Below are 25155 nucleotides of genomic sequence, written 5' to 3' on the forward strand. Positions count from 1 at the left end.
CCTGCCTTTGCACTTAATCCAAATTGTTTCCTAACAACCCTCCCCACCCCAGTCCACCCCCAGGTTACTAACTAGTCTTTCAGTTTCTTCAACTGGGACATCTCTGATGGTCCAGTGGATAATACTCCATGCTTCCACTGCAGGGGACCCAGGTTTGATCTCTGATTACAGGAAAGATCCTGCATGCCACGAAGTGCAGCCAAAAAAAAAAAAAAAAAAAAGAATAAAATGAAAAATAAATTCGCTTAAATTTTTTTTCAACTAGACCACCTCTTTCCTTCCCCAGAGGATTTGCCTGTGCTGCACCCATACCTTTGAAGCCTCTTCCTCTCACCCTTCTCAAGCTAATCCCTTTACATCTTTTAGATTTGAGCTTAATTGTCACTTCATCTGAGAGGCCTTTCTTGGCCATTTTATCCAAAATAGACCCCTGGTATTCTCAATGTTGGCCATATTTCCCCTAACATTTACCAGATTTTGCAATTATGTTGTCAGTTTACGTTCTGATCTCTTTCCCCAGTTCAGTTCAGTTCGGTTGCTCAGTCGCATCCAACTCCTTTCGACCCTATGAATTGCAGCACGCCAGGCCTCCCTGTCCATCACCAACTGCTGGAGTTCACCCAAATTCATGTCCATCGAGTCGGTGATGCCATCCAGCCATCTTCCCCAGTATTAAGTTCCATTAGACCAGTGAACTTGAGTTCTGTTTACCTCTGATTTCTCAGAACTGTGCTGTTTGGGAAGCCACTAAACACATAAGGTTACTGAGTACTGCAAACCTGGCTCCTCTGAATTGAGGTGTGCAAGTAAGCATAAAATTCATACTGAATTTCAAAGACTTGGTATGAGAAAAGAATGTACAAGATCACATTGATTTTTAAAATATTGGTTACACGATGAAATATTTGGATAAATGGTTAAATATATGATTAAAATGAACTTCACCGGTTTTACTTTTTAAAGTGGCTACCAAAAGACGTTTAACTTCTATAAGTGACTCACATTATTTCTAGCCTCTATACTGCTGTTCCAGAGCCTAGTCCACTTTAGGGTGAAATAACCAACGTTAAGAGAGACACTATGAATGGGTGAGTTAAGAGTTATAGTCTCTGCCTTCTATGAGGAAAATGGATACAGCACTGCCCTAAAAGTTAGGAGATCTGAGTTCTGGTCTTGGATTTTCTGGAATCACCGTGTAGCCTCGACAAGCACTACCCGACTCTGGGCATCAATTTGCCCATCCATCAGGCAGTTGGTCTCTGAGATCTGGAAATGTATGAGAATAAGTGGCTAAGTGGCAGAGAAAAGTGGGGAAGCCTGGTGCAATAGCATTTCTGTTAGGTTCCAGGCTAACGCTACAGCTTCGGCCAAGAGTAGGAGGCAGTGCGCATAACAGACTAGACACCCAGAACCCAGCACTGGGACAGCCAGCTTCCTCGGGCCGACGTCACTGGAGCGCGACGGCATCGTCGGTCGGGTCCCCGCTGGAGACAGGGCAGCGGCTCAGAAGGTCCCTTCCTGAAGGCGAGTGCCGGGCAAACAATCCCTGAGTCTCTTTGAGGCTCAGATCTCACTAAATCCTCTCCACCATCCTCCCTCTCATTTCACCCGTACCGGGTACAAGAACTGGAAGCTAAGAGCCAAGCGCCGAGCTCCCTGAGCCGAACCTCAGCGCGGCTGCGCAGAGCACGTGCGCATCCTCGCTGGACTCCCGGCGATTGGCTGTGACGTAACTTCCGGTGTGAGCGGCGAAAGCCGGGAGGGCGAGCGAGAGAGGGAGCAGGCAGCAGGGACAGGCAGCAGGCGGGCTGGCTGACCGACCGCACGAAGGGAGGGAGCAAGTGATCAGTGAGTGACCCAGCGAGGGAAGCCGCGTCCTGAAAGCAGCCGAGATTCTCCCTTCCTTCTGACACCCTCCCCGGAGCCCACAGCGCCTCCGGTCTCCAGCGGAGCGGACACGGCCCGGCCCGGCCATGGCCTCGTTGCTGAAGGTGGATCAGGAAGTGAAGCTCAAGGTAGCGGCACCGGCCCAGGCCTCCTTACCCCTCGCTTCGATCCCCGAGCTGTCTGACCGGTTTCCCATTCCCCGTGGCGTCTTTGTCTCCCTGGGGACACCAGCCCTGAGCTTCCGCTCGGCTCAGCCCTGCCCCCCACCCCTGGGGACGGCATCGGGGGAGAGGATAATATGGGGTGGTCTAATGTACCCTGTCTAATAGGGAGGACCTTCGCGGACACGTGGTGGACTTAGTGCTTTAGGCTAGTGACAGCCGAAAGCCCCCCAGCCCAGCAACGTCCCCGCTCCATACGCTGCTACTGCCCCTTCCCTTGGCGTCAGGGTTGCCTAGTATCCTAGGCCAGGTTTGGACGGGGGTTGACACGTTTGTGAGCTCACACCTCCCCCATCTGCTTGTCTTTTGTCTGCTCTCAAAGTCAGACAGCTTCAGACTGGGAGGGAGGGAGGGAGGGAAGACAGGTGGGTGCTGCTCTCAAGCCCCGCTTCCCTCTCCTGAGATGGAGAAATGGATCCTCAAAAAAATAAAGTATTTGCAGTCTGGGGGCCTCTCAGCTTCTCATTACAATTATAAGGTGAGGGAAAGACATTTGGATTTGGGCTTACCCAGCCTGCCTATACTTATGTTGCCAGCTGCTGATTTGCTCTTACTGAATTGCTTTCCTTGTTAATTTTAGGTTGATTCTTTCAGGGAGCGGATCACAAGTGAGGTGAGTGAAATAAGTAGAAAAGTGAGTGTTGGTTAATAGTTGGGAGTTCCCCAGAGAAGAGATATCTATAGAGACAGGCCTTCCCACAGTTACTAATTCGGTTGTATTTTCCCTCATCTTCAGGCAGAAGACTTGGTGGCAAATTTTTTCCCAAAGAAGTTGTTAGAACTTGATAGTTTTTTGAAGGTGAGAGATGCTTTTCTTTTCCTCAGATTCCCCAACTTTCTTGGCCAACGTCTTTCTGTCCAGTGGGACAGATGAGGTGTTGATTCTGTTTTGTTGTGTACACTAACGCACTCTCATTTCTTGCCTTTTGAATGAAATGCTTCTTTGTTCATCTTGAAAAGACTAATGTTTTTGGGGGTGGGCGTCTCTCTTTCAGGAACCAATCCTAAACATCCATGACCTAACTCAGATCCACTCAGACATGAATCTCCCAGTCCCTGACCCCATTCTTCTCACCAACAGCCATGATGGACTGGATGGTGTAAGTGTCCTATATTTTTCTTTGTGTTCCGAAGCAATAGGGGTTCTCTGTTCTCTATTTCCTGGTCAGTTGAAACGTATGGAGAGGAGACAGTGGGATTTTTGTCTGGAAATGAGGATTCTTAAGACATTACGACTCCAGAGCACCTCCTTTAGATCCTGATTTTCATTTGTAGCATGCGGTGAATGTGTTAATGCTACTCTGTTAGAGTGAGTTTGAAATAGGACAGTTAGCTATAGGTTCCTGCAAGTGATCTGGTCTGTCCCCACGACTCTAGGCAAGACTTTCCTTGTCCTGTAACTACAGTCCTAGCCTTTGTGTGTCTTTGGCACCTAGTCGTTACCAGTTATACGTCCACATTCTGTTATAACACTGATGACACTGTCTTGTTCTTTGTCTGTATCACTGTCTCACTGATAGAACCTGCCGTACTGGAAAGCAAAAACTATCTTAATTATCTTTGTATCCCCAGCATCTAGCATTGTTCCCAGCACATAACAGTTGCTAAATACGTTTGTTGATTGAATATTGTGTGTTTTTATGGAATTGGCACATTTGCACATATTCCCTTAATTATCCTAACTCTGCATCCAGTGGTTCATTTTTCCTGTTGTTTGTAGTATTCTCCCTCCCCTAATTGCTTATTTATTTATTTATATTTGGCCACAGCATGCTCCTTTTGTGGGATCTTATTTCCCCAACCAGGGATCGAACCTGGGCCTCTGGCAGTGAAAGTGCCGAGTCCTAACCCCTAGACCACCAGGGACTTCCCCCTAATTGCTTCCTTTGTTTATACTTCTTGAAAGGTTGGTTTTCCCAGCAGAGTTTAAGTTGCATTTTGGCAAGAATCTTATTTTAAAGGCTTGTATGTGCTTAATAAATTGTGCATAACTTAAGACAACCTGTCTTAAGGAAGGGATTAAACTTGCTTGAAGGGTAACTTATGATGGGGATGTGGATGTCCGACAGGCTAATTCCCATCTCTTTGTATCCTTAGCCCACTTACAAGAAGCGAAGATTGGATGAATGTGAAGAGGCCTTCCAGGGTAAGAGCTGCCTTTACCATCTCCCACCCCAACCCTTCCTGGTAGATGCAGAATGTGTTCTCCTGGCCAGGAAGCAGGATCTGATTTTATTTCCCAGAGTTCACATTCCCATGTCCTCTAAGCATTATTATTTAGCACTTCCAATTAACAGGGAGGGTTTGTCTTAGTGTGGACTGTCAAGGGAGACAGGTTGAAGAGAACTACACATCACAGATTTTTCACAGAAATGCCAGTTCCATGTTATTTTTTCCTCTTCGATAATAGTTGATATGTTAAGTCTGTAGAGCAGGGGTCCTCAATCATGGTACTGGTCTATGGCCACACAGCAGGGGGTGAGCAGTAGGCAAGCTAGCAAACCTTCCTCTGTATTTACAGCTGCTTTCCATTGCTCACACTACCACCTGAGCTCTGTCCCTTGTCAGATCAGCAGAGGCATTAGAATCTCTTAAGAGTGCAAACCCTACTGTGAAAGAGGGATCTGGGTTGCGTACTCCTTATGAGAATCATCCAGAAACCATGCTTCCTGAGCTCTCACGAATCCATGGGAAAAATAGAGCATATTTAAATTTCCTTATTCAGACTTTTGGAATACTCTAGACTTGTTGTTTAGTCTCTTAATCCATGTGTTCTCTTTTTTATTCTGTTGGGGGCGTCAGGTTGTGGATGGGGTTATGCCAGATAAAAGGCCAAGGTCATAGCGTCTCATGGGCCTGGGAAAGAGAAAGAGACCTGGAATGCTATGTCCTGCCCTTCCACACCAATAATTTAATCTTCCTCACATCCCTGCCAGGAACCAAGGTGTTTGTGATGCCCAATGGGATGCTAAAAAGCAACCAGCAGCTGGTGGACATTATTGAGAAAGTGAAGCCTGAGATCCGGCTGCTGATTGAGAAATGCAACACGGTGAGGCAGGGGCTAGTGACCTGTGGGCTGACCCCAGATAACCCAGCTTAAACTGTGCTCGATGATGGGGCTGGGGGCGTGGAGGTGATGTGGCAGCTGGCAGACTAAGTATCTCGGCTCCTGTGCTCCTGGCCTGTGGCCCCAACAGCATAAATTGTGTACTTCATGGCTTTAGGAGAAAGGACTGAGGTCCTCATATGTGTATTTTGATCCCCTCACCCTCCAGGTCAAAATGTGGGTACAACTCCTGATTCCTAGGATAGAAGATGGGAACAACTTTGGGGTGTCCATTCAGGTAAGGCACCTGCAATCGACACTGGAGAGGAAGGTGTGGGAGTATTCTCCCTTCCTCTGCATTTCTGTTTTCCTTTTCTTTTTGTTCTGCCTTGGGATGACATGGAAGTGACTTTTGACTCATTTGGTTTTTTCAGGAGGAGACAGTTGCAGAACTAAGAACTGTTGAGAGTGAAGCTGCATCTTATCTGGACCAGATTTCTAGGTAGGGCTGCTGGGGTGTGGCCCAGGAATGGGGGCTGGTGAGGTGGTGAACACCGTCCGGGCTCTCCTGCAGCTTTCTCCTCTTCTCTCTCCTTTCAGATATTATATTACAAGAGCCAAATTGGTTTCTAAAATAGCTAAATATCCCCATGTGGTAAGTGAGGGTTTTTTGGGCTGAGGGTGGAAGTGGTAGGACAGGGAGGAGTGATTAGTCCTAGGAAGAGCTGTGTGGGTGACAGTCAGGCCTTGGGAACAAGACTTTTCTCTGCCCCCCATCAGGAAGACTATCGTCGCACCGTGACAGAGATTGACGAGAAAGAATATATCAGCCTTCGGCTCATCATATCAGAGCTAAGGAATCAATATGTAAGTTACCTCGGACCCTGCCCACAGTTGCTCTGGCTTCTCTTAGTTCTGGTGGCTATTTTCTTGCCACTCTCTGGGGGTTGAGTTGGGGGTTGGAGGCAAAATGAATGGAACAAATTCTGCCCATCAACTGAGTATTGAAAGCCCCATGAGGTCATTGAAGGTGTCTAGGTGCTTCTCTCCCTTCTTTCTACCTGGATGGGAAAGGGCGCAGTGTAGTCTTGGGGTGAAGATGTGGGTGTTAGCGTCAGGCATAGATTTAGAACTAATTCTACCTAATATGGGGCCTTGGGCAAGTTTAACCTCAAACTGCAGTTCTTCATCTAACACGTTAAAGGACCTAGTGTAATTCCTGGTATGTTAAGTGCCTCATAAATGTTATTTATTAGATTCTTGGACCCTGGGATATCCCCAGCTGTGTCCGGGGTATGAGAGAGGTAGAAGGGCAGCCACCCTGAACTCAGATTCTAGTGAGATTTGGATCATGTGAGTGATTGGGGGTGGGGGTTTGTGGGGGTGTCTCATTTCCCTAGTGAGGTAGAGGTTGGATAGACACATGATTCCCTGATCCCTCTCCTCCCAGGTCACTCTACATGACATGATCCTGAAAAATATTGAGAAGATCAAACGGCCCCGGAGCAGCAATGCAGAGACACTGTACTGAGGCCGGGGCCAGGGTCAGGGGACTCTGTGAGTCTGGCTCAAGACCGACATTGCCTTGGTTTGTTACATGACTATCGTGATGGGGAAACTGGCTGGAAATAGTAATCACACCTCTCTCTGTTTTTAGTTAGAGTCTAATGAAACTCTCATGTAGTTCTGTGACGTGTTTACCTCTTTTTTCAGGCCTCAGGAACTCTTCTATTTCCTTCTCTAATGCCCCCACGCCCCCCTGTCCTAATTTCTGGAGAACTCCAGGTTTGTGTGTGCAGGATCCTGGCACAAGAATACTTGTGTTTTCCCTCCCCAGCTCCCTCCTGTGTCTTGGGCTTTGTGTTTTCTTCCTTTTGATGATGAGTTGGTTAGAAGCTGAGGGAACTGGAAGGAACGTGCTCGGTGTTTTGTAGGAACTGGGGTGGGATGGAGGGGACCAACTCCTCTCTTCCGGAAGGAAGGTTAGTGTCCCTTGCCACTCTGGGACATCGGATCCTCCCTGCCACAGTTGCCCTGGTGATGACTGAGGGTTTCCCGTCTACATACATTGTACCTTGAACCTGATCATGACAAGAAACACCTTAGATCTTCTTCTGCCAAGCCCCTAGCTCCTTCAGATGTTTTTATAACTAGGATTTTCACATACACGTATGTGTGTGATAAATATATACGTATAAGTGCAGCACACACGCCTTGCTGCTGTACTTGATGCCCTTCCCTCCCCTCCCCCCGCCCTGCCCACCTGTGAACCCCGTCTCTCTCGCCTTTTCTCTCTCTCTCTCTCTCACACACACACACACACTCTGTTTAGAAGGTGATGGGTGTCTTAGTCCTCTTCCACCAGGGCCCATTGTCTCCTGATAGTGTAGCCTTTTGGTGCCTGAGGCTGTGAGTTGGAGGTGAGCTGAGAGATGAGAAGCAGAGGGAGTGGGGAAGGCCCCTTCCTCCGTGACTCAGGTTCCTTTGGGCGTTTTTGCAAAGGCTTGTCCTCTGACCCCTGGTTGCCTCTTCCCAGCCCAGTTGTAAGTTGGGGTAAGGGTGTCTGCAGCTGTGAGGCCAGATGCTGCTGCTGCTACAAGGCTTTCCCTTTGGGGAAAATGTTTTCTTGTTTGTAGTATTGTGCTTCCCGGGAAAGTGGTCACTGGTGTGTATATGTGCGTGCATGCATGTACACAGTGTGTGTATGTGGAAATCTGCCGAGCAAGTCACAACCATAGAAGAGTTGCCTCTTATCTCTCAAATCTTCCAGAGATACCACTTGTTACAACTTTTGTGTTAACCCTCATCAACCCCTACGTTTTTATTCTGCCACTCCAGGAGAGTCTGTTGGTGGCTCTCTTTCTTTCTCTCAGTGTCTGTTGCTGACTTTTATCCTTGCCCCTTCCCCGCCCCATCTCTGACTTCCAACCTCCAATCATATTTCCATCTGAGCGCATCATTTTGGTCTCCCGTTATGCTATAGAGGAGGAGTTCGGATGCTGTCTTCCCATGAATAGTATTCAGTAACAAACCAATTGCATTTTAGTTGGGCAGTGCCCCTACCCACCTTCCAGACCCCTTCCAGCTAAAACCCTTCCCTCCTCCCATCCTGTGTTTCTCAGTTTCCCTTTTTGTTTGTTGGATTGTTCCAGTACGCCTCCTCCTCCCCCTACTGCCCTTGGATCGTAATGTAAAATTCTTTTACCATGTCAAGAAATTATTAAAAATACAGGTACTTTGACCTCTTTCTAAAGCTGCAGACGCTGATGCGATGCTCTGGTGGCCTGGGACATACCCACACTTAGGTGTGTGCACATTGGGACACCCACCTCCATATATACCTCCAGTTACTCTATTGGGTGTCTTTACTCCAATGGAGCTGCCTCTTTTCTCTGAAATAATGAAAAGACTGAGGCTTCTGCCTACCAAGAGGCAAGAGTGTGTCCTTCATTTGTGTGCAGTCTGAATTAAATGCAAATTGAAAGAAAGTGAAAGTCAGTCATGTCCTGTGAGGCTCCTCTGTCCATGAAATTCTCCAGGCGAGAATACTGGGTGGGTAGCCATTCCCTTCTTCAGGGGATCTTCCTGACGCAGGGATTGGACCCCAGTCCCCTGCATTGTGGGCAGATTGTGTCCCGTCTGAGCCACCAGATAACTCTTCTCAAACCTAACTTGCCTTCTACACTGACAAGATCCCAGCTCCTTCCTTCCTTCTCCAGTAATACCCTGAACTGTCAGTAGAGGGTGCTGTAGTTCCATGTGTGGGGAATCACCTGGCTCGAGACATACCCCACCCCATCGTTTTCTTTATACAATACTTCTCTCTGAATAATGTCTTAAGTTTCTTGAGGATATGCCAGGGACTCCTGGTTTTGGCTTTCAAATGACTTGGAGGGCTGTCTGGGATCTTAGCTCCCTCTGAAATAAAAGTTTCCTTAACTTCCACCTTGTAGAGTAGTGTACTGATATCCAATGATCTGGGATCCATCGTCTTTACAAAAAAAAGACTTAAGGTCTTGAATGGTGGAGGAACATCTCTTCTATTCTATTTCAGAGATCAGTACCTGTAGCTGCCCATTTTTGAATGCCTGCCCCGTGTCAGGCTCTGTGAAGCACTTTATCTGCATGATCACATTTATTCTCCATGAATCTCTAGGGTAGTTTTATCCCTTCTTTATAGATAGGACACTGAGTCTCATGATAAGTAAGTCCCCTGAGGTCACGCCGCTTCGGGACCTGCGATTGATATACAATTGCTGTGGCCAGGTCTTCACCACTCGTTTCTCAACCGACTAGATGGAAGAGGCCTGAGACTACAGATCAAGGGCTTGGCCTTAGGCATCTGGCAGAACACAGTGCTTACTGCTGAACTGGGCAGTGGATCCTGGAAATACTGGGGGTAGTGCCTGCCAGAAGGTAGGAAAGTGGCCAGAGTGGTTGCATGTAGCTCATAGGACTTGATCGGGCGTCTAAGATTTGCATTCTTCCTCAGACCCATTCTGGGCAGTAGGTAGAGTTTAGCGTGTATACAAATGCCCTCTAATCTGCTCTAAATGATGGCGCTTGGGAGTGGGTACTGACCGTGCTGTTGGGAGGAGTTCAGAGATGGGCCAGGGCGATGCACGTGGAAGTCGTACCTTGAGCCAAACCACAGAGCAGAAAATTGGAGCAGAATTATATAAATCAAGGTCAGAAATTTCCCGTCCAACCCACAGGGTGGAGTTTTCGCTATTCCTATCCATCCTCCTGAATATAAACCCTGATTTGATGTCAGTAACTGGAAGGAGCAGCTGGTGGGACTCTCCTTTCAGCTCTCAGCATTCACCATGAATCTCAAGGTAGTCCTCGTGTTCCTGGCACTGTCTCTCATCACCATCTTTGCCCTGGCCTATGTCTTGCTGACCAGCCGTGGTGGCTCCAGCCTGCCTCCCCGCTGCCCCTCTGTATCCCCCCGTGCCCAGCCCTGGACACACCCTGACCACAGCCAGCTGTTTGCAGACCTGAGCCGAGAAGAGCTGATGGCTGTGATGAGCTTCCTGACCCAGCAGCTGGGGCCAGACCTGGTGGATGCAGCCCAGGCCCGACCCTCAGACAACTGCGTCTTCTCAGTAGAGCTGCAGCTGCCCCCCAAGGCTGCAGCCCTGGCCCACCTGGACAGGGGGAGCCCCCCACCTGCCCGGGAGGCACTGGCCATCGTCTTCTTTGGCAAACAACCCCAGCCCAATGTGACTGAGCTGGTGGTGGGGCCGCTGCCCCAGCCCTCCTACATGCGGGATGTGACCGTGGAGCGTCATGGGGGCCCCCTGCCGTATCACCGACGCCCTGTGCTGGCAACCGAATCTGCCCAGATGTGGATGCATCTGAAAGAGGTGGAGTTCCCCAAGGCGCCAGTCTTCCTGGCTTCTGTCTTCAACTATAATGGCTCCACTTTGGCGGCTCTGCATGCCACCCCTCGTGGCTTGCGCTCAGGGGACCGTGCTACCTGGATAGCCCTCTACCATAACGTCTCAGGTGTCGGGATTTTTCTTCACCCCGTGGGGCTCGAGCTACTGCTGGACCATAGGGCTCTGGACCCTGGCTACTGGGCTGTCCAGCAGGTTTTCTACCTCGGCCACTACTATGCAGACTTGGGTCAGTTGGAATGGGAGTTTAAGGCTGGCCGGCTGGACGTGGTTAGAGTTCCTCTCCCCCTGCCAGATGGGGCCTCATCCCTCCGCTCCCGGGTCTCCCCAGGTCCTCTCCCACCTCTCGAGTTCTCACCTCAGGGCTCCCGGTACAGCGTCCAAGGGCACCTGGTGGAGTCTTTCCTCTGGACATTTACCTTTGGCCATGGGGCATTCAGTGGCATGAGAATTTTTGATGTTCGGTTCAAGGGTGAGCGAGTGGCCTATGAAATCAGTGTCCAGGAGTGTGTGTCTATCTATGGTGCCGATTCGCCCAAGACCATGATGACCAGATACCTTGATAGCAGCTATGGACTTGGCCGTCACAGCCGGGGCTTGGTGCGGGGAGTAGACTGCCCCTATCAGTCTACCATGGTGAACACCCACGTATTGGTGGGTCAAGGGGCAGTCCAGCTGCTCCCAGGGGCTGTGTGTGTATTTGAGGAGGCCCAGGGACTCCCCCTCCGAAGGCACCACAATCAGCTTCAGAGTCATTTCTATGGTGGTTTGGCTGGCTCGGCCCTCGTAGTCAGGTCTGTGTCCTCTGTAGGCAACTATGACTACATTTGGGACTTTGTATTGCACCCAAATGGGGCACTCGAAGGGCGGGTCCATGCCACGGGCTACATCAACACAGCTTTCCTGAGCGGGGGAGAGGAGAGCCTCCTCTTTGGGAACCGCGTTGGGGAGCGAGTGCTTGGGGCGGTGCACACACATGCCTTCCACTTCAAGCTGGACCTGGATGTGGCAGGTGAGTGCCCTGGGGGATGAGGACGGAGAGTTGGGGTGGGCCAGAGGGAAGGGAGACCCCCCCCCCCCATCAAGCCCAAAGAGGTAAGAGGGTGGCATTCCAGTACCACAGTTTCTTGTGGCAACAGCAGGGACTGATGTGAGTGTTTTGACTGCAGTCAGCCTAGATGCTGGGTCTACTGGGGGTTTAGCAGAAGATAGGATTCCATTGCCTGGCCCCTCTGACCTGCAATTTTAAAATGAAACAATGGCTGTGCTGGGCTAGCTGGCTGCCTTAGCCTGTCTGTGGGTAGGGAACTGGTCTTGTCAGGCTGGATGCAGCTGGAGTTGGGGCTCTGAGTTCTTCATTATTCTGAGAGTGGAGGTGGGGAAAGCAAGGGGATGAGCAGAGGTAGGAAGCAGCGTCTAAAGAGGTTTATAGAGTGGAGGTAGTGCTGGGGCCTGAGAGAGGGAGGCGCTGGCTGGGGGCTGCTCCCACAGGATTTCAGACGACTGGGGAGACAGCATAGGGGCCCAGGCGCCTTCTGGGGAGGCCCAGCCCATTCCTGCCAGCACGCGTCATCACAATAGGCTCTCCAGTGACATGGCAGGCCTGCAACAGGCTTGATGCAAATGTAGAGGGATTTCTCAAGTAGGGCTCTAAACACCAAGGGGACTTTCTCCCCTTGACAGTTTTTTGTCCAGTTCAGAAAATAATTAACCAAATCAGACTGTTTGCCCAGAGAGAAAATTTGGAATCCGCCAGACCCTGTCTAATTTACAGTTACGGAGATCGAGGAGGGTGGGGGGAGATGGGTCAGAAAGTGGCTGCCCCCCTATAATGCACTGTAACTCGGCATGTTTCCTGTGAAACGTTTTCATATCCTCTTGAGTATAAAGAAGGCACATGTGCCTCTGTGTGTGTGTGTGGTGTGGAGGTGGAGGGGAGGAGAGCTAAGAAAAGAGCATGATGGAAATGCTAGTATTAACTAGATTATTCTTTGACAAATTCGGTATATGACTATTTTCTGATCTGAAGTTTTCTCTCCAGCACTTTGATGTTAAAGACCCTTGTCTTAGGACGTAAAATCAAGTAACACTTACTGGATCCTTAGAGCATGCAGTGCAGGCTTGTGCTGTGGGCCAGAGGCTGTGTCAGGCGCCTGCACACAGCTCCCTTGTGCCAGCACCTTCATGGAAGTCAGACTGGAAGGAACTGACAGTCTGAACCTGCAGAAAGAGTATACCCTTTCAGGGCTCACCCCAGAGAATTTAAAGATACAAATGTATTTATTTGTGAAAAAGACAAAGTGGTCCCTGCCAAATTGAGAAGAGAAGAAAAACAAAGTTTCAGAGTCGGGAGGAGTATGCAGGGCGCCAGAAGAGGGGATCAGGTTTTTCCAGCCAGCTTCTCCAAGACAAAAATCCCTTTCATAGTTAGAAGAATGTTGTTAGCCACCTGTGTGTGCTTTTCCATTTATGGAGCTCAGCCATAGAGCAACTTTTTTTATGCCTAGTGTAGAGATTCACAAGGTGAACCATATTTGCTTCACTACAGAGAAGCAAATATTTGGTCCAAGGTCTATTGGATAGACCAGGGCCCAGAACTTTCTGCAGTGATAGAAATACATGCCTGCCTTGTCCAGTCTGTTAGCCACCAACCATAGGTAGCTGTTGAGCACTTGGAAGGTAGCTAGTGTGACTGAGGAACGGAGGTTTTAAATTGAAAGCTGCTTGTAACCGGTGGTAGCTATTGGACAGGGCAGGTTCAAGGAAGGTCAGCTAGCCCTCAAGTCCAGATCTGGCTCCCAGTGCAGAGTGCTGTCTGCTGGGCTCTGCAGCCCTTTTTCAGGCCAGTGCAGTGGGCATCACAGAGATGACAAGGGACCTGTCTCACCTGGTGTGGAACTCCTCTCCCTCCCCTCACCCTGGCAGGGCTGAAAAACTGGGTGGTAGCTGAAGACGTGGTGTTTAAACCTGTGGCAGCCCCTTGGAGTCCGGAGCACCAACTGCAGCGCCCACAGCTGACTCGGCAGGTCCTGGGAAGGGAGGACCTGACGGCTTTTTTCTTGGGAAGCCCCCTTCCCCGCTACCTTTACTTGGCTAGCAACCAGACTAATGCCTGGGGTCATCAGCGCGGGTACCGAATCCAGATCCACAGCCCTCTTGGCATACACATGCCGCTGGACAGCACCATGGAGAGGGCCCTCAGCTGGGGGAGGTGAGGAGGGCCCCGGGGAACTGGGTGGTAGGGAAGGGCTGGTCCCCTTCCCATCCCAGGTCTTAAGGGACCCCAGCTCACTAACCTCAGTGGACCCTTCACCCCAGATCTCTCAGATCCAAGCAGATAATGGAACGGGAATCAGTCTCACACAGAACCTGATCCAAAGGCTATCTGGGCTGTCCAGGCCCTTGATGTTTCCTGACACTGCCCTTCCTACAACATTCCTGGTCAGATACCAGCTTGTGGTGACCCGGAGGAAGGAGGAAGAGTCCCAGAGCAGCAGCATCTATTACCAGAATGACATCTGGACAGCCACTGCGGCCTTTGCTGACTTCATCAACAATGAGACCCTCTTAGGAGAGGTTGGTAGCCCTAGGGGCAGAGGACCAGGGCTCCCCTGAGCCTAGTGTCATGGCTGTAGGATGGAGGGAATGGTAGCTGTTAGATTAGGGGCCAGCAAGTCCCCTGATGACCAACATGGCTCTTCCCTCCTAGGGCGAGGTTAGCTCTGGGACCAAACTACAGCTGCTAACATGGATGAGAAGCCTGTTATTTGGGCCTGGGGCCAGAGACTGGGGATTGCGGCTGAGGGGAGGTTCTCTGGGTCTTGCCTCCAAAATCTCCAGCTCCTCCTCTTCCTGCAGGACCTGGTGGCTTGGGTTACAGCCAGCTTCCTGCACATCCCCCACGCTGAGGATGTCCCCAACACAGTGACTCTGGGGAACAGAGTTGGCTTCTTACTCCGACCCTATAACTTCTTTGATGAGGACCCCTCCATCTTCTCCCCTGGCAGTGTCTACTTTGAGAAAGGCCAGGATGCTGGGCTCTGTAGTGTGAATCACGTGGCCTGCATTCCCCGCCTGGCAGCCTGTGTCCCGGACCTGCCGCCTTTCTCTTACCAAGACTTGTAGCCCTGAGTGTAGAGAGGAACATGGGCAGGGCAGGGTGGTGGTGGTGCTAAGACCTGTACCTTCCTTCCTATTTCCACTTCCTGCTCTCCTGACACTCGACCCTTGGGAAATAGCCTCCTACCACATAAACCCCCATATACCCTGTTGGTAAACTCCTGTTTCTAGTTCATTGTCTTAAAAATGATGAATTTATACAAATGATGCTGTTATTAAAATATTCAGGCAAAAAAAAAATCACAAATCCTACCACTCAGAAATAGCTGGTATTCACATTTGGTGAACGTTATATCAGACATTTCTTTATGTATGTGCATTGAAATGGAAAAATAGAATTTTTTTTAAAACCTCATGGTGTGTGTAATTTATAATAAAGAGTATTATGAAATTTTTACTTGAATTTCTTCTGTTTGACTTTTGAAGTATCTAGAATCCCCCAGAGAATATTAGGGATTCTGGCCAGGGAAATTAGCCAGGGAGGAGAGGGGGCAAGGGGGACAGACCTGGCCAAGAAATGCTGCTTGGGAAACTGAAGGGGGGGTGGGGGTGGGGGTTCTTGGAAGGAGGACAATAGTTCCAGTTGCAGGAAAGGAAACATCTGGCCCTGGGAAAGTGGGGGCTGGGGAAAGAAGAGGGGTTGAGGGGCCAAGGGGCTGCCCCCCTCTGGCATTTCTATGCATTTCTATGCTCATTCTGGTTAGCAGCATTAGTTTCAAATCTCTACCACCCCTTCCCCATACACCAGATCTCCCTTGACCCAGAGAGCAGAATCTGAATTGGGAGTCTGGAAGACAAAGCCATGTAAGGTCTGTGGAAATCGCTGCTGCCCTGCCTTAGCCCCGCCCCCGCTGCCCCAGCCGCCCCACCCCGCCCCCAGCCTTCCCATGCTCTTCCCACCTTCTGTTTCCTTTGCATTGGAATACTGAAAACCTCAGCCAGAGTCCAGGAACCCTCAATACAGGGGCCAGAAGAGACCCTCTTCTGCTGGCCTGAGAACGCAAGTTTGCAGTTTGCTTCAATCCTCTGTCTCTGTAATCACGGGACCATGAACCAGAAGACCACCCTGGTGCTCCTCGCTCTGGCTGTCATCACCATCTTTGCCTTGGTGTGTGTCTTACTAGCTGGCAGGGGTGGAGATGGGGGTGAAGCCAGCCAACCTCACTACTGCCCCTCCGGAATCCCCGGTGTCCAGCCTTGGACACACTCTGACCACAGCCAGCTGTTTGCAGACCTGAGCCGAGAAGAGCTGAGGGCTGTGATGAGCTTCCTGACCCAGAAGCTGGGGCCAGACCTGGTGGATGCAGCCCAGGCCCGACCCTCAGACAACTGCGTCTTCTCAGTAGAGCTGCAGCTGCCCCCCAAGGCTGCAGCCCTGGCCCACCTGGACAGGGGGAGCCCCCCACCTGCCCGGGAGGCACTGGCCATCGTCTTCTTTGGCAAACAACTGCAGCCCAATGTGACTGAGCTGGTGGTGGGGCCGCTGCCCCAGCCCTCCTACATGCGGGATGTGACCGTGGAGCGTCATGGGGGCCCCCTGCCCTACTACCGACGCCCCGTGCTTCTGCGAGAGTACCTGGACATAGACCAGATGATCTTCAACAGAGAGCTGCCCAAGGCTGCAGGTGTCCTCCACCACTGCTGCTCCTACAGACAAGGAGGAGGGAACCTGGTGACCATGACCACAGCCCCCCGCGGTTTGCAATCAGGGGACAGGGCCACCTGGTTTGGCCTCTACTACAACATCTCAGGGGCTGGGTACTATCCACACCCTGTGGGGTTGGAGCTGCTGGTAGATCACAAGGCTCTGGACCCTGGCCAATGGACCATCCAGAAGGTGTTCTTTCAGGGCCGCTACTATGAGAGTCTGGCCCAGCTGGAGGAGCAGTTTGAGGCTGGCCAGGTGAACGTGGTGGTGATCCCAAACAACGGCACAGGTGGGTCCTGGTCCCTGAAGTCCCAGGTGCCCCCGGGTCCAGCTCCCCCTCTGCAGTTCCATCCTCAGGGTGCCCGCTTCAGTGTCCAGGGCAGTCAAGTGACCTCCTCATTGTGGACTTTCTCCTTTGGCCTCGGAGCTTTCAGCGGTCCTAGGATCTTTGACATTCGATTCCAAGGAGAACGACTGGCTTATGAGATCAGCCTGCAAGAGGCCGTGGCTATTTATGGTGGGAATACCCCAGCAGCAATGCTCACTCGCTATATGGATGGCTGCTTTGGCATGGGCAAGTTCGCCACGCCCCTGACCCGAGGGGTGGACTGCCCCTATCTGGCCACCTATGTGGACTGGCACTTCCTTCTGGAGTCCCAAGCCCCCAGGACACTACACGATGCCTTTTGTGTGTTTGAGCAGAACCAGGGCCTGCCCCTGAGGCGACACCACTCAGATTTTGTTTCCCACTATTTTGGGGGTGTTGTGGAGACAGTGCTGGTCTTCAGATCTGTGTCGACCTTGCTCAACTATGACTATGTGTGGGATTTGGTCTTCCACCCCAACGGGGCCATAGAAGTCAAATTCCATGCCACGGGCTACATCAGCTCAGCGTTCCTCTTTGGTGCTGCCCGAAAATACGGAAACCAGGTTCGGGAGAACACACTGGGCACCGTCCACACCCACAGTGCCCACTACAAAGTGGATCTGGATGTGGGAGGTAAGATGTGCTGGCAGAGGCATTGATTCTGGACAGGGGGTTGAGGAGTTGTCACTATTTGCTTTGGGTTTGATGGAGGTTTCCCAGGAAAGGAAGATGTGGGTATGCAGTTTTGGAGTTTTGTGCTTTCTCTTAGCTGGATGGGAGAGAATTGACTGTTGAATTTCCCTGTGATCTTAGCTCACTGGCTGGGTGCAGAGATGCCAGACTCCATCCACATGACCTCATCAGAAAATCTTGGGAAACAGCTAAGCTTAGAGAAGAGACAGTATCCAGGCTAAGGGTCCTCTTTGCCCTCTTCCCTCCCTGGCACCTATACGGGTCCCACTTGAGTGAGGCAGACATTTGTTTTTTAGCTTATCTGTGTCTGCCTGCAGCGCTGGTGTTGGGGAAGGTCTGGGTGCATTCTGCTGAGTCCCTGGCACATGTAGGCCAGCTCTGGATATCTCAAGGAGCACATTTCCTTGGCAAGTGGGCCCTCTTTCTCCTTGAGTTTTCATCTCTGGGCACAATACATTTAAATGTGAAGGATAGAGAGGATACTGTGGAATATTCCAAAAAGTTTCTGGAGTTGGTGGTCACAGAGAGCCAAGGTAATGGGATATTTAGGAGTCCATGACGTTTCACTGTTGTTCCCCACATTGACTTCATCACCAGATTTTTCTTTCTGTTCTGCTGCTGGATATCTCCAACCCATCTCCTGGCCCTACTGTCAGTCCCCTCTGGTGCTAGGCCTCTCTCTTTGCTACTTCGACTCCAGGGTTCACCCTGTGCTCAGAGGGACCTACCAGCCCAGGACAGCCTGCTCCCTCACACATTTCCCAGTTTCCCCATCACTAATGGATTCCCAACTGCAAAAGGACCACCAAGGCCTGTCCTTTCAGAGGGCAGCTGCCACCTGCCTTCCGGATTCTTCCCTATGCTGTTTTAGCCACACTCTCACCCTCTGTGTCCCTGGAAACACACACAATAGGTGAAAATTGGGCTTCTTTGCTTTTGCTCCTCTTTTGCTCCAGCCTTGAATACCTTGCCATGCCATCTCGGATGGTGACATCCTTAAGGCCAGGCTGCAACGTGGACCAGAACTGCCTCTCTTCCTGCCTATACCTGGGTTCCTCTAACTGTGAATATTGAATATGCTCCTCTCACACTGTAGGCTCATTAGGGCTTGGCTTTCCTTCGACTTCTGTGAGAGCAGAAGGATAAGGTTACATTCATCAGAGTGTCCCCAGCCCTGAGCACAGGTGTCTTCACTAATAAGTGTGAAACAAGGAAGGAGGGAAATTCTCGAAGAAATATTTCAGAGGTTACCAGCTTTGGCTGAAAGATGTGGAGATCCTGGGATGAGGGGAGGGAAGCAGGGGACACACTCAGTCTGGTCTTCTCTTTGGCCCCGACTCTGAAGCCAGGTGCAGGCAGAGTCCGTGGGGTGGGGCAGCTGCCTGACCAGCCCTTCCTCATCCTCTCACCCCTCCAGGACTGGAGAACTGGGTCTGGGCTGAGGACATGGCTTTTGTCCCCGCGACGGTACCCTGGAGACCTGAGCACCAGACGCAGAGGCTGCAGGTGACCCGGAAGCAGCTGGAGACCGAGGATCAGGCCGCCTTCCCTCTGGGAGGGGCCTCCCCTCGCTACCTGTACCTGGCCAGCAAGCAAAACAACAAGTGGGGGCACCCTCGCGGCTATCGCATCCAGACGGTCAGCTTTGCTGGGGGGCCGCTGCCCCAGAACAGCTCCATGGAGAGAGCAGTCAGCTGGGGGAGGTGGGTGATGTGTATTGTTGGAGGTGGGTGGATGAGATTAGAAGCGCATGTTGGGAGGGGCAATTGGGAACCCAGTTCCAATTCTACACAAGGTGAGGTAAGAGCACAAAACATTTCCTGGTTATCAAACGGCTTACAGTAGACACATGGTCCCCCTGGAAGGCTAGGGCCCAGGCAGATAAGTCTTTCCTGTTTTCCTGATGCTGTGAAATCCAAAGGGATCAACAGGAAAAGGACATGAAAAGATGTTGGGCTCAGGTCAAAAAGAAAAGAAAGACAAAGAAAAAGATCAGCCAAGTACTGTATCTTAAAAAAAAAAAAATGTTGGCCACCCACTAGGTGGGATGTGGGATGTGCAGGAAAACGGCTGCACATTAGGGTGACATCACGGTGAGGGTGTGGATGAGCTGGGAAGCTGAGGTCCATGGGCTCGGCTCCCTTCCATGATGATCAGGCAGCAGGACAGGGACAGTGACCATGAACCCCTGACCAGAACATCTCTAGGTACCAGCTGGCTGTGACCCAGAGGAAGGAGACAGAGCCCAGCAGCTCCAGCGTCTTCAACCAGAATGACCCCTGGACTCCCACCGTGGACTTTGCTGACTTCATCAACAATGAGACAATTGCTGGAAAGGTCAGCTGACTGTGGGACGGAGATCCGCCCCACCTTCCCTTGGTGGGGGGGCCTGAAAACCCGTGATCACCTGGAGGGCTGAGCTGACTCCTGCTTCTGTGCTTTTGTGGATCTGCTCACTACTTGTGGGGGGAACTTCCTAAGCTGGGGTTCATCTGCAGACCCTGGCTTGAGAGGCAGCAACTCTCTCAGTCTCTGCTTGTGGACTGAGTCCTTTAAGGGCCCCAGGATTCAGAAGGGCTGGAATGACCAGGGAAGACCACTTCTCTTATACCTAAAACTTCTCTGCTTCTGTCTTCACCACTAAAGGATTAATTTCCAAATGCTGAACTTTTCTGTCACCCAAACCTGATCTGCTCTCCTCCATTCTCCTTCCTTCGGTTACAGTTTGGGAACTCTCCCAGAGTCAGGGGAGGTGCTGAAGTAGCCTGGGGTCACCATTTCTCTTGGGATGGGTCGGCTGATGGCAATGTGATGGGAAATGTCAGAAATGGCACCTGCAGGCTGGGACATTGGAGGCTGGTGTTGCTCCTAATATGAACTTGATTATTTATGCTTTGACTTCTAGGCTACTATGAAAAAAACATTTAAAGATTTAAAGCCCTCTAGAGTGATGGTGATGCTGGGAGGGACTGGGGGCAAAAGGAAAAGGGGAGGACAGAGAATGAGATGGCTGGATGGCATCACTGACTTGATGGACATGAGCTTGGGTAAACTTCAGAAGTTGGTGATGGACAGGGAGGCCTGGTGTGCTGCGTTTATGGGGACGCAAAGAGTTGGACACAACTGAGTGACTGGACTGAACTGAACTGAGAGTGATGGTGGACTCCCAAAGTGAATCCTGTGGGAGGCAGAGGTGTCCTTAGCAGCACCAGGCCTCATGACCCTCTTTCTTCCCCCACTAGGACTTGGTGGCCTGGGTGACTGCTGGTTTCCTGCACATCCCACATGCAGAGGACATTCCCAACACGGTGACAGTGGGGAATGGTGTGGGCTTCTTCCTGCGACCCTACAACTTCTTTGACGAGGACCCCTCCATCAATTCTGCTGACTCCATCTACTTCCGGGAAGACCAGGATGCTGGGTCCTGTGAGGTCAACTCCCTGGCTTGCCTGCCCCAGGCTCCTGCCTGTGTCCCTGACCTCCCTGCCTTCTCCCACGCGGGCTTCTTCCAGAACTAGGTGTTCCCTGGGATGGGGAATGAGAATGGGGCTCCAGGGTCTGGGAGTGTGGGGAGAAGGGCCAGGAACTGGGGAGCCTGTGCCCTCTTCTCCCTCCTCACCCCCAGGGTCCTCTCTCTCCTCCATCGTCCTCCCTTGCTTACCGCCTCGCTGGGATCATCCTGAAGCTATGCTGCCTGAATCAGGGGCTTCTCAGCTCTGTGCACCCCAACAAGCTGGGTTCCTGTCACAGAGGAGAGGAATGGTCAGATGAGAGTCTGGAGTCATGGTTACACCTTTCTAGAAGACTCCTCAGTTTGGTGTTTTTCATTTTCTTTTCTTTGGTCTTTGCTTTCTGCTTTCCCCAGATCGTTTTAGGCCATGCCAGGTCTCTCTTGAAACTCCCCAGTCCTCACCTGGGAGGAGAGGATGCGGGGTCTCTTTGGGGCTGGTTGCCTAGAGGCCCTGGGCAGGGTTCCTGGCAGGCTTGTGAATCCAGGAGTCCAGCTGGAAGGGGCTCTTTGGCACATGTTTCCTCTCATCCTGGTCCTCCTTCTCCCTCTTCCTTCTTGCCTCACCTCCTCCTGTTCTTACCTATTCTTATAACCTGGGATTTACCTCCCAGCCCTGAGGAGATGTTCCTCAGCTCTCACTTTTCAACTCTGGTCTCCTCCTCTGACTCTAGGCCCCTGGAAGTCTGAAAATGCAAGGGCCCTCTAGCTTGAGAGGACAGCCCCCGTCTGTCTCCCTGTGTCTGGGAGCTGCCCCTTCCCCCAGTGCAGGGGCAGGGTGTTTCCCCACAGTTCTTCCTGCCCATGTGTATAGGCCTGTCTTGCGTCCTTTTGCAGAGGATGCTCATGGAGACAGCAGCAGCTCTAGTTAGCACCTGAGGTGGTTTGTGGGTGCAGTGGTAATGAGGAGTGGTCATTTTGTGCCAGGTGTGTGGTGTGACCAGTGTCCTCTGAACTTGGCAATAGCCAACATGGGAGACTGGGTGAGAGCCAAGGGTGAGAAGCAGAAAGACCAGTCACACCATGCCATGGGGCGGGGGGCGGGGGCGGGGGGGGGCGGGGGGCTGACCAATCACGTGTGAGCATGCAAATGAGCCAGGGCCTCTGGGGGTGGAGTCTCCCCCACAGGCTGTCCCTTCAGGATCCGGGGTCTCTCCACACATGTCCAGAGATCGGAAATAATAGAACTCTGCTTCCCTAGAACATTTGTTAAGTAAGTTTTAATACGGCTTGACAAAGCAATACTCCGCAGCTATAAAACTATATCTTTTTATACAAATTACTCTTCTAAAGAACAAGGCAAGGCACAGAATTGTGGACCGGGCACCTCCATTTGTGTTTTATGGGGGAGGATCATATAAATCCATATTTTCATATCTTATAGATGCATATTCAGAAGACACGGGTAACACTGGTTGCCTCTGTGCAGAGGAACCAGGAGGTAGGGACTTGGGAGGGAGACTTGATACTACATATCTTTTGTACATTTTGAATTTTGAACCATGTGACTGTATTACCTATTCATTTATTATTATTCAAATAATAAATGGGGCTAAATAAGTTCTGACTTCATTCTTTAAAGTAACTTGTCTTTTGGGAAGGGGTAGGGTGGGGGGCGCATACTGTGCCCAGGGACTCAATTTTTCAAGTGTGTGAGACCCAGAGAAATGGGTATGGCCTCCGTTCTTAGTCACTCAAGCATAGCTAACTCTTTATGACTGCATGGCCTGTAGCCTACCAGGCTCCTCTATGGATGGACTTTTCCAGGTAAGAATACTGGAGCGTGTTTCCTTTTCTTTCTCCAGGGAATCTTGCTGACCTAGGGATAGAACCTGGGTCTCCTGCATGGCACAGAGGTGTGGCCTCTGGTGACCCCTTTGCCTCTTCTTGCCTGTATATCTCCAGGAAAAAATGTTAAATGTCAAGAAATCTCTTTTGCTGTCTCTTGCTCATTTTCCTTGTCTGCCTCACTTCAAAGAGGGGGAATGAGAGGCAATGGGGAGGGGTGACTTCCACCTGCTGGAAGCCAAGGCAGGGCTGGGCAGTGAGGGACAGGAAACAGATTTCACATGCTGTTCAGCTTCTGACCTGAGGGAGTCACATCCAGGGCGCACACACAGCACAGAAGCTTCTGCTCCTTTCTGTCCTGCTCCAAGCCCAGGTTCTCATCTGGGTCAACAGTGGATGAAAGTGAGCTGACCAGAAGCAAGCTTCCTAAGAACAGGGAGAAAGCCCTCAGTCAGAAGAGAGGGCCAGTGCTGGGTGGGTGAATTTATAACATGACCTGAAATGAAAGTCAGAGTGACAGAGGACAGGGCTGGAGGGAAAGAGAGGCTAAAGACTGAGACAGAGGAGAAAAATGGGTGCTGTTGCTGCTGTGGCTCAAATACTGACTTGATGCCTCTTCTTTCTCTGATCTGAGTCATTGAACTTCTCCATGACGGGCTTTTGCTGTTGTCTCCACCTCCTCTTGGCTCCTGTTTCTGATCCCTTGCACAATAGTCAGTGCTGGAGGCAAGAGAAAGAAATGCGGTGTCCACTGCTCCCCCACCCTGGTTGAATATGTTGCAAGTCATTGCCTTGAGTCCCGTGTCCAGACCTAGGCTGTGAGTGTTTGCAAGTGGTAAGTGTGCCTGTGAGTGTGTGTGGGTGCTCGCTTACAGCTTTTTTTAAAGTGTTGTTGTTGTTATTGTTGTTTTCTAATATTTTTCTTTCTTTCTTTCTTTGGCTGTGGCATGAAGGATCTTCAGTCTTAGCTGTAGCATGTGGGATCTAGTTCCCCAACCAGGGATTCAACCAAGGGTCCCTACACTGGGAGCAGGGGAATGTTACCCACTGGACCATCCGAGAAGTCCCAGGCATTGCTATATTTAGGAGCACTTACCACCTGGCAGGTTCAGTTACTGATTAAGGTAAAATCCCAGCCAAAAATCAGTAGTAGTTTGTGTGGTGATGAGATATTAATAATTGTGTAGAAGATCCTTGCATACCTTAAACAATGCTTGGTGGGTTTGGAAAAAGGGGATACCCTTAACCAAATAAAAAAGGTGTATGAGGTCCTGCTGACAACTTCTCTGATGAGACTTACCAGTGAGAATCAGCTACCCTTTCCAGTATTCTTGCCTGGAGAATCCCAAGGACAGAGGAGCTTGGCGAACTGCAGTCCATAGGGTCGTGAAGAGTCGGACTTGAATCGACTTAGCACAGCACCTATCAGTGAGAATGGGCTCGTTAATTCTACAGCCTGTTCACTTGTTTTAAGGGGAAACCCACCCCTCCAGCTGCTCCCAAAAGGTTCTCTCTCATTTATCCAACCCTCTCCCTTCCCTTTCGATCTCTCCCTCTTGACTAGCTCTTGACTCACATCTCGTTAAGTCTCTGCCAGGACCCTGACTCTCCAGGACAGGGTCTTCCCTCAGCTTGTGCTTCTCAGATGCCTTCCTCCATGGAGAGCTCTACTTTTCCCGCCTCCAGCTTCCCTTCTCCACCCAGTCCCTCCTTATCCTGCTCTTCCAAATGCTGATGCAGAATCGAATCACAGTCCCTTCCAGCCGCCACTTTCTGGACTTCTGGGTGGCATTGGTCCTCTCTGATTAGTCCCTACTGAAAACTCTCTCCTGTTGTGACCTCCTCCCAATCTGACCCCTCCGAGGGCATGCTGGCTGCTTCTTAGGCTCCTATGCAAGCCCCTTTGCCTCTGCTGTGCCCAGAACCTGCTCAGCCCACACATGGACATCTTCTGGACTGTGGCCCTGCTCCTCCTCTCTCCCCTCTGCAGAGTCCTCTCTGGGTGATCTCAGGCTTCCTATCTTCGTGCGTTAGTGGCTCAGTCACGTCAATTCTTTGCCACCCCATAGACTGTAGCCTGCCAGGCTCCTCTGTCCATGGAATTCTCCAGGCAAGAATACTGGAGTGGGTGGTCATTTCTTTCTCTGGGGAATCTTCCCAACCCAGGGATCAAACCTAGGTCTCCCATATTGCAGGCAGGTTCGTTATCATCTGAGCCAGTGACTACCTTTTGTGCTGGTACTGCTGTTGCTAATGCTAAGTCGCTTCAGTCGTGTCTGATTCTGTGTGACCCCATAGACGGCAGCCCACCAGGCTCCCCCGTCCCTGGGATTCTCCAGGCAAGAACACTGGAGTGGGTTGCCATTTCCTTCTCCAATGCATGAAAGTGAAAAGTGAAAGTGAAGTTACTCAGTCGTGTCCGACTCTTAGCAACCTCATGGACTGACGCAAATCTCTATTTCTAGCCTAGAGGATG

General features: G+C 51.0%; 3 protein-coding genes and 1 non-coding gene across 6 annotated transcripts; 3 read left to right on the forward strand and 1 right to left on the reverse strand.

Moving 5' to 3' along the window:
* PSME3 (proteasome activator subunit 3) lies at positions 1455-9099 on the forward strand. Its single transcript, XM_005693869.3, has 11 exons — positions 1455-2015; positions 2689-2721; positions 2845-2907; positions 3104-3208; positions 4206-4254; positions 5045-5157; positions 5384-5452; positions 5589-5656; positions 5755-5809; positions 5935-6021; positions 6605-9099. The coding sequence occupies exons 1-11, from the start codon at positions 1974-1976 to the stop codon at positions 6683-6685; spliced, it is 765 nt and encodes a 254-aa protein (XP_005693926.1). The 5' UTR covers positions 1455-1973; the 3' UTR covers positions 6686-9099.
* Positions 3902-3974, reverse strand: TRNAE-UUC. Its single transcript has one exon. It is a non-coding gene; the product is annotated as a tRNA-Glu (tRNA).
* AOC2 (amine oxidase, copper containing 2) lies at positions 9202-15076 on the forward strand. 3 transcript variants are annotated; one of them, XM_005693872.3, is made up of 4 exons: positions 9202-11568; positions 13482-13767; positions 14003-14132; positions 14415-15076. In XM_005693872.3, exons 1-4 carry the CDS (start codon positions 9981-9983, stop codon positions 14679-14681), a joined length of 2271 nt encoding a protein of 756 aa, XP_005693929.2. In that variant the 5' UTR covers positions 9202-9980; the 3' UTR covers positions 14682-15076. The 3 variants fall into 3 exon arrangements, with proteins under 3 accessions (XP_005693929.2, XP_013827629.2, XP_013827630.2); XM_013972175.2 differs by having other exon boundaries at positions 14266-15070; XM_013972176.2 differs by lacking the exon at positions 14415-15076 and having other exon boundaries at positions 13875-14113.
* LOC102168295 (membrane primary amine oxidase) lies at positions 15292-22455 on the forward strand. The gene is made up of 4 exons (XM_005693870.3): positions 15292-17323; positions 18801-19086; positions 19591-19720; positions 20626-22455. The coding sequence occupies exons 1-4, from the start codon at positions 15724-15726 to the stop codon at positions 20899-20901; spliced, it is 2292 nt and encodes a 763-aa protein (XP_005693927.2). The 5' UTR covers positions 15292-15723; the 3' UTR covers positions 20902-22455.

This window comes from Capra hircus, chromosome 19 (genome assembly GCF_001704415.2).
Source record: "Capra hircus breed San Clemente chromosome 19, ASM170441v1, whole genome shotgun sequence".
In the NCBI taxonomy this organism is placed as follows: Eukaryota; Metazoa; Chordata; class Mammalia; order Artiodactyla; family Bovidae; genus Capra; species Capra hircus.

Excerpts from the sequence above, each read along its gene's own strand:
- PSME3 (XM_005693869.3), top strand. The coding sequence starts at position 1,974 with ATGGCCTCGTTGCTGAAGGTGGATCAGGAAGTGAAGCTCAAG. Across the intron at positions 2,722-2,844 it reads GGGAGCGGATCACAAGTGAG|GCAGAAGACTTGGTGGCAAA; the intron begins GTGAGTGAAATA and ends CCTCATCTTCAG. Across the intron at positions 6,022-6,604 it reads CAGAGCTAAGGAATCAATAT|GTCACTCTACATGACATGAT; the intron begins GTAAGTTACCTC and ends CTCTCCTCCCAG.
- LOC102168295 (XM_005693870.3), top strand. The coding sequence starts at position 15,724 with ATGAACCAGAAGACCACCCTGGTGCTCCTCGCTCTGGCTGTCATCACC. Across the intron at positions 17,324-18,800 it reads AGTGGATCTGGATGTGGGAG|GACTGGAGAACTGGGTCTGG; the intron begins GTAAGATGTGCT and ends TCACCCCTCCAG. Across the intron at positions 19,721-20,625 it reads ATGAGACAATTGCTGGAAAG|GACTTGGTGGCCTGGGTGAC; the intron begins GTCAGCTGACTG and ends TTCCCCCACTAG.
- AOC2 (XM_005693872.3), top strand. The coding sequence starts at position 9,981 with ATGAATCTCAAGGTAGTCCTCGTGTTCCTGGCACTGTCTCTCATCACC. Across the intron at positions 11,569-13,481 it reads GCTGGACCTGGATGTGGCAG|GGCTGAAAAACTGGGTGGTA; the intron begins GTGAGTGCCCTG and ends TCACCCTGGCAG. Across the intron at positions 14,133-14,414 it reads ATGAGACCCTCTTAGGAGAG|GACCTGGTGGCTTGGGTTAC; the intron begins GTTGGTAGCCCT and ends CTCTTCCTGCAG.